The sequence below is a fragment of the Mercurialis annua genome, linkage group LG1-X (assembly GCF_937616625.2).
Source record: "Mercurialis annua linkage group LG1-X, ddMerAnnu1.2, whole genome shotgun sequence".
Taxonomy (NCBI): Eukaryota; Viridiplantae; Streptophyta; class Magnoliopsida; order Malpighiales; family Euphorbiaceae; genus Mercurialis; species Mercurialis annua.
This window is the reverse complement of record NC_065570.1, coordinates 73,762,346-73,778,101: the sequence shown is the minus strand read 5'-3', so window position 1 is coordinate 73,778,101 and position 15,756 is coordinate 73,762,346. Positions and strand designations below refer to the sequence as shown.

At 33.7% G+C, this 15,756-nt stretch overlaps 3 protein-coding genes across 4 annotated transcripts; all 3 read left to right on the top strand.

Annotated features, from left to right (window-relative positions):
* The first annotated feature begins 460 nt into the window (after positions 1-460).
* LOC126664531 (chaperone protein dnaJ 10-like) lies at positions 461-5,072 on the top strand. Of its 2 annotated transcripts, XM_050356961.2 has the most exons (11): positions 461-601; positions 761-869; positions 964-1,023; positions 1,384-1,466; positions 1,991-2,150; positions 2,856-2,982; positions 3,266-3,424; positions 4,100-4,278; positions 4,383-4,463; positions 4,546-4,704; positions 4,777-5,072. In XM_050356961.2, exons 2-11 carry the CDS (start codon positions 783-785, stop codon positions 4,879-4,881), a joined length of 1,200 nt encoding a protein of 399 aa, XP_050212918.1. In that variant the 5' UTR covers positions 461-601; positions 761-782; the 3' UTR covers positions 4,882-5,072. The 2 variants fall into 2 exon arrangements, with proteins under 2 accessions (XP_050212918.1, XP_050212917.1); XM_050356960.2 differs by having other exon boundaries at positions 461-869.
* Positions 5,073-7,045: 1,973 nt separating this feature from the next.
* LOC126664532 (UDP-rhamnose/UDP-galactose transporter 1-like) lies at positions 7,046-10,398 on the top strand. Its single transcript, XM_050356962.2, has 5 exons — positions 7,046-7,599; positions 7,781-7,965; positions 8,056-8,256; positions 9,623-9,784; positions 9,868-10,398. Exons 1-5 carry the CDS (start codon positions 7,470-7,472, stop codon positions 10,216-10,218), a joined length of 1,029 nt encoding a protein of 342 aa, XP_050212919.1. The 5' UTR covers positions 7,046-7,469; the 3' UTR covers positions 10,219-10,398.
* Positions 10,399-10,484: 86 nt separating this feature from the next.
* Positions 10,485-14,196, top strand: LOC126664530 (uncharacterized). The gene is made up of 3 exons (XM_050356959.2): positions 10,485-11,672; positions 11,756-12,442; positions 13,147-14,196. The coding sequence occupies exons 1-3, from the start codon at positions 10,887-10,889 to the stop codon at positions 13,732-13,734; spliced, it is 2,061 nt and encodes a 686-aa protein (XP_050212916.1). The 5' UTR covers positions 10,485-10,886; the 3' UTR covers positions 13,735-14,196.
* Positions 14,197-15,756: the final 1,560 nt, after the last annotated feature.

Genomic DNA, 15,756 nt, shown 5'->3' with positions numbered 1-15,756 from the left:
AAGAGGCTTAGTTCTGTAATTAATCCTAACATATAGGTCTAATCACTAAAAATGTTCACTCTTATTTATTTATTGCTCAACAAATGGTAATTCAACTATTTAGTATTTTTATATAAAAAAAATAATATTAAAATAAAAAAAATATTTTATCTGTATCAGTTTAAAAAAAATTATAGAATTAATTTTTCACTTAAAATACAAGTAATTTATATCATTTTTTTTTTGAAAAGTTAACTTCAAGAAAATATACATCTTAAAAAATAATTTTTTTTCAGAAAGTTATTTAAAGTAAAACAAGTGAGACAAAAAGTATACACACATCTTATATATAAAACATTATAATATTTCAAAATAAATAAAATAAATATTGCAAACATATTTCCCAAAGAAAATGGAGCAACGCAGCGGGTACTACTAGTCAACGCACGTTAAATGAAAAAATGAATAATTGGAAAAAAAAGGAAAGAAAAAGATTATTGGAGGGTATCGGGTGCCATTTGCAGAGACGCGTCACCATTGATCGTCCTTTCCTGCGCTGCCTACCCAACCATTCCCATGACACGCAGACTCTACCTGTCTTTCTGATTCCTTCCATTTACTAGTATTATTTTACTTTTTAATTATTCTTCTTACTTTTTCTTTTTAGTTTTGAAATCTAAAATTAAATTTTAATTGGTTAATCGGAGAGAAATCCTAGGTTCTGAATCTTTGCATAAAATAAAATTTCCATTGGGACACATTAGCTTTTCTTTCTGTCTAGGAATTCAACGATCGGTGGGAATATGGTAAAGGAAACGGAATTCTATGATGTCCTTGGGGTCAGCCCCACCGCCACGGAGGCGGAGATCAAGAAAGCTTATTACATCAAGGTTCATCGACTTTGAGATCTATTCGGATTTCACTTAGCTGCTGCTTTTGTTGATTACAGTCTCGCAACTCATATTCAACTAAATTGTCTTGCAGGCACGAAAGGTTCATCCGGATAAAAATCCCAACGATCCTCTTGCTGCTCAAAATTTTCAGGTCTTTTCTTCTTTACTGAGATGCTTCTACACCACACCCACTCTACTTGCATATTTTTCTCTTATCACCTGTTGTTGTGTACTGCTCAATTTACACCCTATTTGCAACTACTCTGCTGACACTGAACATTGGTTTAACAATCCTAAGTATAATTAAATGGATGTGAAGGCGTTGTCTGTTTATTTTATCGCTTCTGAAACTTTGAACTGAACTTTACTACTTGTGCAAACCAATAGATATTCTGTATAATACTATCATTATGTGTTATACTTGCTTGCTTGGACTTGTCTATTGTGAGGTTGATTTTAAAGCACCAGTATTGGTACTATGTTAGTAATTTCTTTACTCATTTGGATTCAGGTGTTGGGAGAGGCATACCAAGTGTTGAGTGATCCTGCCCAACGCCAAGCCTACGATGCTTATGGGAAATCTGGAATTTCAACGTTAGTCTCATTTTATTAATTGCTCAATCTTAAGGTTGATAACATCTCTTGCATCGTATTACCCAAATCAATTACAGCCAGGGCAATGTGTTTTTCCTACCTATCTCCAAAAAAACTACCAGGCTGGTAATGGTATTGGACCTTCTACCATTCCCCTTTGTAGTTTTTCCATGACTTTTTTCGGTAAAAGGGGACTTAATCTATATTTTATTGACGCCATGTATGAATAACCTTTGATTATGTTTAGAAATTATATATTTTATTGCTTGATGTTATTGTTTCTCCTCAGACGTTCTTATCATTATAAATAATTTGCAAAACTATAAAAGTGCTGAGTTGCCTGCCTCCAATCTCTTCTTGCCTCTGTCTCCCTAACTGGGTGGCGACAATAATTGCAAATTTCCTTGCCCTACCCCACCGAACGCCATTGCCACTTCTAGCATTTCTAACTTTCTTCGCATTCAAGACTTGTTAAACCTTGAACTTTTCTTGGTTACTTACGAACATTTACTGTTTACCTGCAGTGAAGCAATCATTGACCCTGCAGCAATTTTTGCCATGCTTTTTGGGAGTGAGCTTTTTGAGGACTACATAGGGCAGCTTGCAATGGCATCCATGGCTTCATTAGACATTTTCACAGAGGGAGAACAGTTCGATACTAAAAAGTTGCAAGAGAAAATGAGGGTTAAATTATTATCATTCTCTCTTATCACCGAGTGAAGCATCTGATAATTTGATCTTGTTCTTCTGGTTGTTTATGCTCATGCAATATGTTCATTATTATGATAAACAATTATGATTATTCTTGTTGCTTATGCAAAAGGAACATTATAATTTTGGTGGTGAGAGAGGAAAGGGTAATAACATTATTTTTAGTCATTTTGAAATTTCTTATTTTACAAAACTAATTAACTTGAAAACAACAAAATAATGCTCTCGCTTGCCATTTTTTTAAAGATAATTGGCCAAGTTCTATCTTTTCTCTCATCTAACTACTTTGTGGCAATTTTGTGTTTGAATTTTTCTTGCAGAGAAATGTTGTTGCTTTTGTTGCTATTATGATATGTATGTTTGTTTTGTAAGCTGAGTGCAAGTATGAAATCACATTTTTGTGTTTTATATACAGTGAATCCATTTCCTAAGCTAACTTGAGAACGTATGAAAATAAGATAATTCTCAAGTACAATGTATGAGATTACCATAAAACTATGTTTTATAAAAAAAAAAAAATTCTAGTCCTTCCTTTTTATACATAAATTTATAGTTTAATATTACTGCTAGAGGAGATATTTTCAAGTATTGTGACTGAACCAGTTTATGCATACTGCTATCCTTTCCTGATACTGTTGATTATCACTTAGTTTTTTCTTTGTTCTTGTTTCTCTACAGGTTGTTCAGAAGGAGAGGGAAGAAAAGCTTGCGCAGATATTAAAAGATCGACTCAACCAGTATGTACAGAACAAGGAGGAGTTTATAAATCATGCTGAAGCTGAAGTGACTAGACTCTCAAATGCAGGTAATATTCAGCCCTAGTAAGAACATAAAGGTAAAGGGAGAAGCATTTGGATGCAAATAGGAGGAATGGAGAAGCAATATGTAGCTTACAATAATGTGAAGCATTGCTTGCAGTAATAGGAAGCAATACTTCGAACAGATAGTGCAAATCTTCTTCCCTGTCCTCATTTTGTTTAGTTTTCATAAAATAACTCATTGACTATGTCACAGTCTCTTATTGTTTATACACGTATTTAATTATTATGATGGACGAGTAATCAAAACTGCATTCTGTTCTTTTGCAGCATATGGTGTTGATATGCTGAATACAATTGGGTATATATATGTAAGACAAGCAGCTAAAGAGCTCGGAAAGAAAGCAATATATCTTGGTGTTCCATTTGTTGCTGAGTGGTTTAGAAATAAAGGCCACTTCATTAAATCTCAAGTAACTGCAGCAACAGGTTAGTAAGTACCTGGCGAAAAGGAATTACCGCATTTATGTCAGGTTATTTTTTTATCACTTGATTGCAGCACTGTTTGCTATTGGATCACGATTTACAGTGGAGTGATTGGTTTGAAAGTGAGGATTAATTGCATGGGTTCTCATGCTAAGCATGTATTCAAGCGTTCTCTATTGTGCATGTCTTAGATGTCTGTATATGCGTGTATTTGCATCTTTTTTTCCTTCTCTTTTGCTTCCTGACTGAACCTTTTTGCAAAAGAAATTGATATTTTTTATTGTATGGAATTTTTGCTCTTAACATGCAAAAGATTTCACTGTGGATAAACTTTGGCCATGCCCTTCAATTTCCACAAGCTGTATAGGAATAAACTATATATTCAATAAAAGGCAGTACTTGATGTAAATGGCCTTTTAGGTAACCCTATGTCTCTATTACTCTTCATTTGCACCCATGTCTTTGTAATTTAAGAATATGATTGCATGGAATGGTTGAAGGTAGTTTGTCCTAAAAATGCCGGTCCTCTTTCTCAGCTAGTAAGAGTATGAATCTCAGTGGGAGTTGATGCTGTTAAGATTTGTTTGCTTGTTTGTTGCCCAAAATTTTGCTTTAGAAATTTATTTATAGCCTGTGTATCTGTTATGTTTATTTTTTAATCTTGGCTGGTATCACTAGGTGCCATTGCTTTGATCCAGCTACAGGAGGACATGAAGAAGCAGCTTAGTGCAGAGGGAAACTATACCGAGGAAGAACTTGAAGAATACATGCAATCGCACAAGAAAGTGATGATTGATTCCCTGTGGAAGCTTAACGTAGCTGATATTGAGGCCACTCTCTCGCGTGTTTGTCAGATGGTTGTTTTCTTGTTCATATAAATATCTTTATTCTTGGTGGATCATATTGAGATAGATGCTGGGTCCATATTGTTCGGTGGTAATATGTGAATGGTTTATTTTAGGTTCTTCAAGATAACAGCGTAAAGAAGGAAGATCTGCGTGCACGAGCGAAGGGGCTTAAAACTCTTGGTAAAATCTTCCAGGTATAGCCCATAGTTGAGGGGACTTGTTCTACTGGTACAAAAGTGTTGATCCAGTGACCTGAAATTTTTAGAATATATGCAGAGGGTGAAATCATCTAACGGAAGCGAGGGCGACAATGTGGTAGATGGTGGTGTACATAGATTGAATGGAAGTGGAGCAAGTGATGATGCTTCTTGTCCTGGCACATCTCCAAAATGTAGAAATCTGGAAGAGCCATCTTATAGTACGTTGACGTCGCAGGTATCTTACTTCACCTAACCTTGGTTCAGTGGAATGGAAATAGATGAAATGATAAAATGTTGGACATTGCAGAGCCCGTACGTGGAGGCTCCAAACTTGGGGGGCAGTCAGTTTGACTTCCCAAGGCCAACAGCACCACCGGGTGCGCCTAAACACAGTTCAAGAGGCAGCGAGTGAAAGGTTTGTATGGAATTGAATGTTTGTACAAATAGGTGATGTAATGTATGCAAGACGGTGAGGGGGAAAGGTTTGATGATTTCCCCATCACTGGATTCGTTTGTAATGTACAATAGTTTGTCTGTTTTGGTTTGAGTGTGTGGTTAAATTACTGTACAATTATACAAATGAAAATCTTTTGTTGGAATTCAGCAGTGGTGGGGTTGGTTGAATTTGATTCTAGAGAAGAGGTATTTGGTTTTGTTGACAAGACATGTGTCAGTGCCATGTTTTTGGATCTACCCAAGTGAATCAAATTGAGATTGTAATATTTGCATAAATCTAGAGATTTTGCTCTAAAGTGGTAGAGTATTTTTTTATCATACACAATTTTAATAATGCAAGGACTCTCATATGCAACGAAGACCCTCCAACTCATCCATTTGTTTCTTTGCTACTTTGCTTGTCGCTGTGGCTGATGCTTTCCACGCTTTACGTTTTTCTGACTTCTTTTTATTATTTACCAAATATTATTAAGTTTAGTAAGCATTAATTTTATTTTTATAAAATGCACCATTAATTTAATGTTTGCTTTGTTTTTCTTTTTATCTTCCTTCTGAACACCAAAGAAATAAATAAGAATGTTTTGATCAATTAATAAAACGGTCAAAATGAGAAGGGTCATAAAACTGAAATAGAGGAAAGAGCGGTCTCTTTCACCAGCCGGCATCCAAAAATAAAAGGGTAAATATTACTAGTATAAATCTACATTATGCATAGTAAAAGACGTTTTATATTATTGTCTACAGTTGTCCATGCATTAATGCATAGTGTTTTATTATTTTAAAGAATAAATTTTTCCTACAAGCATTAACATAATACTTGTTGATTGAAATCTTTAAGTACATTTAACATATTTATAAAGTTATAACTTTAATTCCTATATTTCGTTGGAAGTTATATTTTAATTATTTAGAGTAATTTTTTTTTTCAAACAATACTCCTAAAACTAAAAATTTTATTAACATTTTAGCATGAATGAAAAATTAAATTTATGAAAATTAACTCATATATTAATAATAATAATAATAATAATATAATCTAAATTTTAATCTACTATTATAACAATTATCTAAAATTATTTAAATGTAACTTACCATAATGTTAAAAAAAATAAAAATGGATGAAATATATGTTTATCTAATATAATTTAATATTTTTAAAAAAATTATTAATAAATTTTTTTAATAGCTGAACTTATAAAAAAATTATTTTTAGTTAACTAATTTAATAATCTTATAATTTTATTTTTTAATTTCATTCCAACTATCATTTTACTATATGCAATACTACCGTCCAAAAGAACTCAAATATAAAAAAAGATTATCAATTGAAAATAAATAAGCATACTACTGTTCAGTTTATAATTTTAGAAGTCGTAAATTATGGACATGTTTTATATTTAATGTAAAATATAGGAACTAAAAATATAACTTTGTAGATATATTAAATGTATTGAATCAACAAATAACATGTCAATGGTTGTAAGAGTTTTCTACAGTCCTGGTTGTAGGAAAATTTTATTCTATTTTAAATCGACTGATTAAAAAAAAATTGAACCGTTATTTTAATTTTATTCTATACGTTATTTTTCAATTTAGTTGGTAGTTTACAATTAATCAAATATTTAACAAAATCATTTTACATTTAACACTAATTCTAGTTTTATTATATGTTTTCAACATTTTTAATTTATCCTCATACATTTTGTATGAATTTTTAAAAGATATTATTAATGAATATATAATCAGTTCTAATTATGCAATGTTTTTTAATTAAAAATTCCTCATGAAATTTGGAAGTAGTAGAAAATAAAAATTTAGAATGAGAGTAAAACTATATGCAAATTTTTAAATTAATTAATGGGCACAGTCGTATTGTAACGAGAGAGAAAATAGTTTGTTAAAACAAATTAACTAAAAAAATGAGAAAAGATCTTTTAATGAAGTTAGAATTTTAAATTTTGTTGTTTAATAAATTTGATGTGGTATTTTATGATCAATAAAACAGAAAATTTAAGTTTAGATAAATAGTGATTAATTTTAAATATTTGTCAAAAAATAAAAAGAATTGATAAAATAGTTTTTGGACTTGAATAAGCAGGTGAGATGGGGAGCTGTGTAAAGAGTTAGAAATTAGGAGTTTTATAATCTAAAAAAAATGTACAGTTTGGGTGAAATGGAAAAGGTAAGGGTTTAAAGTCGAAAGAAGATTAGATTTAAATTTGGAAAAAAAAATGAAGAATGGTTGGTGAATCAAATCTGACGGTGGGATTGCAGTATTTGAAATAGGAAGGAGGTCTTCTTCTTCTTCTTCTTCTTATTATTATTGTTGTTTACTGCTACAGGCTACAGCATACATATAAACAGACACACATCCCACACATCTCTTCATATTATCAATCTAACTTTCCTTATTCTCATCGGCGCAATCCCAAACAAATCTTCGGATGCAAATCTGTTTCCGCAATCAGCCGTTTTTACTTTCTAATTTGATTTTTCCCTTTGAGAATTGAAGGAAAGAGATCCAGTAAAGCAGAGGCAGAAGAAATGGAGAGCGAGGGGAAGAAGTCGGCGGTTTCCAATGTAGGCGCGTGGGGCATGAACGTCGTCAGTTCCGTCGGCATTATTATGGCCAATAAACAGCTCATGTCTTCTTCTGGCTATGCTTTCGGCTTTGGTATTTTCTTTTTTTCTCTCTTCTCTCTTTTGTGGATCTCAGATCTCACTCTTCTTTTCATCGATTCATTCATCCAATTGGTCTTAATTTTCAAAATTATTAACGGTAATCGTGTTTTACTGCTACTGTGCTATTAATAGTAGTATTAGAATAACCATAATTGGTTGATAATTGGTTTCAGCAACGACCTTAACTGGTTTCCACTTCGCGGTGACGGCCCTGGTGGGGTTAGTGTCGAATGCAACGGGATTATCTGTATCAAAGCATGTCCCTATGTGGGAGCTTTTCTGGTTTTCAATTGTTGCCAATATGTCCATCACCGGCATGAACTTCAGCCTCATGCTTAATTCCGTCGGTTTCTATCAGGTCCCTCTCATTTACTTACTTTATGTTTCTTGAGATCTACTTATTTATTATTCAAATTCAAGATTTAATTGTGGTGTTGTTCGGTTACAGATTTCTAAACTGAGCATGATCCCTGTGGTCTGCATCATGGAATGGATCCTTCACAATAAACATTACTCTAAGGAAGTCAAGTTATCAGTTTTCGTTGTCGTTATTGGTGTTGGTGTTTGCACCGTCACTGATGTCAAGGTTAATGCCAAAGGTTTCATTTGTGCCTGTTTAGCTGTTATCTCCACTTCTTTGCAGCAAATTGTGAGTATTACCCTACCTTTGCTTTGCTAAATCTTATGCCTTTTAATATGTACATGTATAATATTCTGGAATGCCTTGCTTTGAGAGGCTCTTTTTCTCGCAATCCAAAAGTGATTTGAATGTTTGTTTTGTCACTGGGAATGTAACAAGGGCTGCTCACTTTCTGGAAAGCAATCCCCGAGCTTTAATTTCTCTGTCATCCCATGTATCAAGCTCAATGACCAAAACACAGCTACCAGTTGTACAAGTGTTCATTTTAATGAAGTTTCTATCTTTATGGCAAAAAAATTAAACTATTTTTATGCTTGACATGATACTGTGGACCCTAAACTATTAATTAGGTAAAATTGACCATTTGTCAACCAACTTATATCATCATTTAGGCCTAAAACCATTATTAGAACAGAAACAAAGATCGCCTGTCATGCAGCAAGTGAATTGTCCCCCTTTTTTCGTGTTCTCGAAACTATGATATTTAGACATAACTGAGGTAGTGCAGTTAGAGCCGCACAAGGCGCTCGCCCAGACGCAATAAACAAAAATACGCCTACATGAAGTAATTCATTCAGCCTAAATCAGGTAGGAATGGGTTCACTTAGTATCCAGTTCAATTGCAAAGTAAGGGCTGGCCTTTGTCTAAGGCAGGGGCAAGCGCCTTGTAGGGCCTAGGCGATAAATAAAAAAGGGTATGTTTTAGTAAATTAAATTATGTAATGAAGTTTTAAAGTATTAAATAAGTTAGGTATATTTTTCTTAAAAGTCTATTTTGGATAAGCAAGTCTAAAAGTTTTTAACAAGTTAGGTGGATTTTTTTTCTTAATTAATAACCTATGTCGTTGGAATTGAAGGCGTATTAGGGAGTGTAAAAGTTTTTTGGGCCTATTCAGTTTTTTATCGAGTTATTTTTGTTTAAGTAAAAACTGAATAAAAATAAAATTGGAGCACACATTTAAAATCAAAGAAACAAAATAATTGAATCCTAAAAGTCTTTTGATATCATAAAATTATAATTTTGTTAACTTATACTGAAATTTTACTCAACTACTTATTTTTCACTCTTGCAGATTTTTTTTGGTTAAAATATGCTCATGTATATTTTAAATTGTTATGTTTATGATAATCTTGTCATTAATGATAATTAGTTGTTTATATGAAATTTGCCATCGTTTGCGTCTTATGCCTAAAGTAATAGAGAGAGATGCATCGCCTTAGTGCCGCCTAGCGCTTTTAACCACATTGACCTGAAGAGTATAACGTTGCAAGATGTTTGCAACTATTCTCTAGTTTTGTCTGTGACCTAAGTTGCTTGACAGTTGACAGTTAAGTTTTATTTTGATTCGGTTATCTATTTTTTGTGATTGGACAGACTATAGGTTCCTTGCAGAAAAAGTACTCAATTGGGTCATTTGAATTACTGAGTAAGACGGCTCCAATTCAAGCCATGTCTCTGCTTGTTCTGGGTCCATTTGTTGATTACTACTTGAATGGGAATTTGATCACCACCTATAAGATGTCAAGCGGTGCACTTGTGAGAACTTTTGAACCCTTGACTCCCTCTCTAGCATATTGATTGAAAATGTTACAACTAACAAATGGTAAATTTGGGTGCAGTTATTTATTATTCTTTCATGTTCGTTAGCTGTGTTCTGTAATATGAGTCAGTACCTGTGTATTGGAAGATTCTCAGCAACTTCGTTCCAGGTGTTAGGGCACATGAAAACAGTTTGTGTTCTGACGCTGGGGTGGCTGCTGTTCGACTCGGAATTGACAATGAAGAACATAATGGGAATGGTGATCGCTGTAGGCGGAATGGTGGTTTACAGCTGGGCTGTAGAGGCTGAAAAGAGTGCCAAGGCCATTTCTTACACCAAGAACAGTCTGACTGAAGAGGAAATCAGACTTCTCAAAGAGGGAGTGGAAAGCAATCCGATAAAGGATGTTGAACTGGCTGACTCCAAATGATCAAACAGAGAATTTTTTAGAAATGTGTCCTATTTATTAAATTATTGGTTGCTTCCGTAAACGATTAATTTTATTTGTATGTGCAAAAGAGATGACCAAATGGAATTGATAATGATAGCTGGTTAGTAAGCAATTAGACTTGTTATTATTCTTTGCAATTAAAGATTTTCTTCTTCTTTCTGCTTCCTGTCTCTTCAACCCCAGAAAAGGTTTTGCTTTTCTTGATGCAATTATACCCGCAAATCTCATCCATCGCTTTCTTTTTCCCGGATCATCCATCACTTCACTCGTACATTCTTTGCAGACTCCAACCAACATCGTTTGGAATGTCTAGTCATGGGTTCCTCACCCTAATCACATCTTTAAAAATTCAACCTGTTTTCTTAGTAGTAGTTTGCTTAATTTTTATTTGAAATTTAATCATTTCATGTCCATAAAAGTATTGTAAAAAGTTACAGCAGTTGCAAATTAAGAATATATGAAAATATACATGTGCATACTGTATCAACATCCCTGATACTTACATGAGAGAAAAATATTGAAAATCCCAGAAAAAAGAAATAAAGAGTTGGGATGGGGTGGAAGCCCAAACATATGATATGATATGAGGATGGAAATGGAGGGAGGGAAGCCATAAATTGTATAGTTAAACAAGACAAAAGGAAAAGATGGATGACGATGGGTTTGGGTTGTTTGAAGGGATGGATTTGTTTACGCCTTCTCAATTGGATGAGCAGCATCTCATCGCTTCAATTCAAGGTCCCGCCGCCCCTAATAATGAAGATAGCAGCAGCTGTACCACCCCACCTCAACAACAACAGCAGAGAGGGATCCAATTAGACGAGAACCTCTTCTCTGATCTCACCCTCGTTGCCTCCCATCTCCAAACCCAATCATCCGATGATCCTATTCCCGCTGCTCCATCACCCACTCCTAGAAAAAACAAAAAGAAGAAGAGAGCTGCTACACTCAAGATCGGCTATGCTAGACAATCGCATGATGATGCCGAAGAAGACGATGATATTGATCTACCTCCTTCTTCTTCCACTCATGCCATTGAAGCTACAACTCCAGATTCCCAATTTCAACGTCTCAAGTCACAGATTTCCGACAAACTCCAGCGCTTTATCCCCTCGGCTGCCTCTATCTCCTCAGCTCGCAAGGATGCCATCAGCTGCAGAAGAAAGGCTGCTCACCATCTCAATTCTGCTTCCTCCAAACATAAGGATCTCGAATTGCAGCTGGAGGCCGCCTGCGAGGCTGAAGATTTTGAGTCCGCGCAAAGGATTAGTGACTGCCTTGCTGCCTCTGACAATCACAGGCACTCCCTTCTCCTTGCTCTCAAAGATGCTGAGGCCCTCTGCAATTCCCTCGATTCTAATATGCATCATCTTCTCGATTCTCAGATTCTAGCAGAGCAACAATGTGCTGCTCTTCTCTCTACTTTCGCTAAGGTACCTTCATTGCTCTATCCTAATACCCTAATTGCCTTTGCCAATTCATGTCTATGTCATCCACTGTGCGTCTTTCCTTCCAGGATGCTGAAACCAATGCTGATTTGGTCTTTAAGAAAGCTCACCTGCTTTCTTCTCAACAATTGGATGACTGGTTCTCCTCCACCGAGGCCTTGGAGGCCAAGAAGATTGAGTTGGATATCCAATCTCATATTCTCAAGGAGGCACGCCAGCTCGTCAATACCTCCATCGATCATTCTGTTGCAGACTACAAGATACAACAAGACATTCTTTATAACAAAAAGGACCTCCTCAATGATGAACTCCATCAACTGCTTGCTTTAGTCAAAGCCAAGCAATACGAGATTGCTGAAAATGATTCTAACATCCAAGCAATTGAGCAAACCATATCCGACGTGGCCTCTGGTTTTCAGGACACCCAATCAAGCATCAATGCTAAGTATCATCACTTGCAATCAGAACTTTCTCATGTGCATTTAAGTAATGAATCCTTATCCAAGAAAAGGGAGGAGATTGATCGGTTTCTCGCTGATGAAGAAGCGCATGGAGCAAAGCTGAGGGAACTAGCCCGGGCTGCCGAAGAAGAAGCCAAGGCATATCAGGAAGTTATTGAACTGAGGCAAAGCTTAATGCTGTCCGTTTTCAAGTCAAGGGAAGACAGAGTCAGTCTAGCAGAGACAGAAGAGAAACTTGTTGAGGATGTCCAATCACTCCAACAGGAAGCTTCTTCAGCTAGAGATTTCCTACAGGTTTATTTTTTTCTTGAGTTTTTAGTAATTACCATTGAATTATGGATTCCTTTAAAGACTTGGATACCTTTAACTTCTTAGTATCATAGATCTGTCTAAGTCTAGAATATGGCCATTGCTATGACAATCTCATACTTTACCCCTTTAGAAATTTTTCCCAGCATTATCTTCTAGGAATTCCGCATTGGGTAAAAGAATAGAGTGAATATATGAAAGTATTGCAAAGATATTTCATATTTGTATAGTGCAAATGGTATGGAATGGGCAGTTGAATGCATAATACTTCAATTGAAAACAGATTTTGGTCTTTTTTACAGGGGAAGTTATTTTTCCTTTAAAGCCGACGGAATTTAAAAAAATCTATAGATTAGTAGGTGTCGGCTTTGGTTCATAGTTGATGGCACCATATCTCAATGGCATAAACAAAATAACTTGCTATACATACAGAAAATTTGAACTGTTGTCAAGTGTTTCAACTCTTGGTTTCAAGTTGTTGACATAAAAACCGAGTAGAGAGAGTCCATTAGACAAGCTGTTGCTTTTATTTTCTCTATAGATTTGTTTTCGTCTGAAATCATGCATGTGATATTGTTGTTTATTTCTTCTTATCATTCTTCTGGATTAACTTGCTGAAACATTAATTCTCATCTTTGTTGTTTGTAACATTCCAATCCATTACTAAACTTATGACTCTTTACTGTTAGGAACTATCTTCAACAAAGTCAAACATCCAGAAAAGTATAGCATCCTTCAAGCAGAGGATCTTTTTCATTGATAAACGAGCTCCAGAGCTAGAAGCAGAAAAGAAAGTCGCTGCTGCAGCAAGAAATTTCAAGGAGGCAGCAAGAATAGCTGCTGAGGCCAAGTCATTGAGTGTTGAGAAGGATGGTATGCAGGTTGACTTGGAAAAAGCGACTGCGGAGCTGGAGAAGTTAGAGGAAGATATTAAAAACACCATTAGCAGATTGCAGGATACTGAAAAACTGATTTCATCCAAGGAAAAGGAAGTTGCAATGGCTAGATTCCATAGCTTGCTTTTAATTGCTGGTGTTGCAAGAGCTGAAAGTGCTGCTGCCTTGGAGCTGGGAGACACTGAAGAAGCGAAACTTCTCTTTGCAGAGGCCGAAGCAGCTAATGCTGAAGCAAAGAAACTTCAACCAATATACAATTTCAATGAAGAAGATTTGCCAAATTTACCAAAACATTTCATCTCTGTGGAACTTATAAGCAAGCTCGGAAGAAAGCAGTTAGTAGAATTAGCTGCATCTGTTGATGTTTCTGCATCGAGATAATTGGAGCCAGATTGAGTATTTTTGGATATGTCAATGAAGAGAGATTCAAGATCCAGTTTGCATTCTGATTTGTAGTGATTATGGGAAGTTACAAGTGGTCATAAATTTCATTTTGGGGGACTGATAAATATGATCACCATCTTCCTGGTTGTACCTTAAGGCGATAGATGCCTTGAGATAACACTTGATGCATTCTCCACTTGTACTTTTACTGTATAACAGGTTAGGCATCATTATCTTGCTCATAGTTCTTTGATGTCTTTTATGTGATCTCAGCTCATGAGAGTAATTGGTGATTACTCTTTTGCTGTCTGTAATTAAAATTTTGAGCTTTTGTGTGGCATTGGTATGTTTGCAAAAACAAAATTGTTAATGTTGAGTCAAAATCTGTAACTTTAGTCAGGTTCAAATGTGCAAAAACTAATATGCTTTTTATTAGTTCAAGTTTTTCATATTTTATTACGCTTAAAATGTTTATTATTTTGTTTATTTTTAATATGTACATGTTATTTAAGTAATTTAACTAAATAAACTTTAATAAGCAATTTTTTTTAACATATATATATATATATATATATATATGTGTGTGTGTGTGTGTGTGTGTGTATATTATTGATACTAAATAAAGTAGAAAAATTACAAAAAAATCTAACTAATCATAAAATTTTCAACAACACCTTTGCTTTTAATTACTTAGCATATAACAAGCTTTCACCCAACATCTAAAATATCCACCTTTATCTGCTCCGTATTAGAATTGTATCAGCAATTTATTTTTTGAGTTGTCAAATATATGCATCTATGATGTATTTTTTATAGATAAAAATAAAAATAAAAATATAAAATTTTCTCGCTTTATCTGCTATTTATTAGAGATTTATGAAGTACGAATAATGTGTTTTTGGAGGTATTAAATATATATATTTATTTAAAAGTGTAAAAAAGTAATATATTTTAGATAAGCGTTTTAAAAATTAAGTGGAGTTTTCAGGTAATTTTGGGTATTCCAATGAAGTAATGCTGTTAGTATGGTTTTAATAATTAGTTATATAAAATAATAATTTATTAATTGATTAAATATATTATTATTTAATATTTTCAAATTTAATCATTAATTAAAGAATAATATTATAAATTTTATTAGGCTACCTATCCTAAAATCTTTGTACTATTAATTAATTTTAATAAATATTTTATATTCATGTCATTTTTTAATAATTTAATATGTACATAGATGGTACTTTTACGCATGGAACACCGTCGTTTCATGCCAATCAAAACGATATTATTTTCTAGATTAATCCATAAAAAATCATATATATACAAAATAAATAGTTAAAAGATAAGTTAAATGCAAAGTATTTATTAAGTATCAAGTGAAATAAAAGCTAATTATATAGCGACTTAAAGATTGGCGTAATCACTTTATTATTAAATACTTGATAAAATAAATTAATACTACTATTTTAATATGGTATTTATACAAGATTCAATGATTTATTAATATTTTTTATTTTTAAATAATTTTGAATATAATAATTAATTAGAAAGATTATATTGTTTTTTTTTATATATAATTTCATGAGGTGTCCTGAACGGATTCTAACTATGAAAGGACACCTTTAAACCTTCCACATTCAGACTACTCCCCACTTGAGCCGGGTAGGTTTTTTGCGGGAGGAAAAGCTCTAGCCTCAAGTTTTCAATGGCATAGATGAGTACGGTTCGAACCCGCGACTTTATTTAAATCAGGGAAGCACCTTACCAATACACATGTGCCTTAGGGTTAAAAAAAATTATATTGTTAAATTTTAGTATTAAATAAAGGTCTAATAAAAAAACCACGACTTTATAGCCTCTTTTGATCCTATCCTGACGTTTTTCACTATTTCACATTTTATCGTTTTAATTATATCCTAATTTTTTATTTTTTATCAATTTTTTATTTAAATAATAAAATTATCCAATTAACCATGTTTAAAAATAAAATAAAATTTATTTCCATTTAAAAAATTACAAATA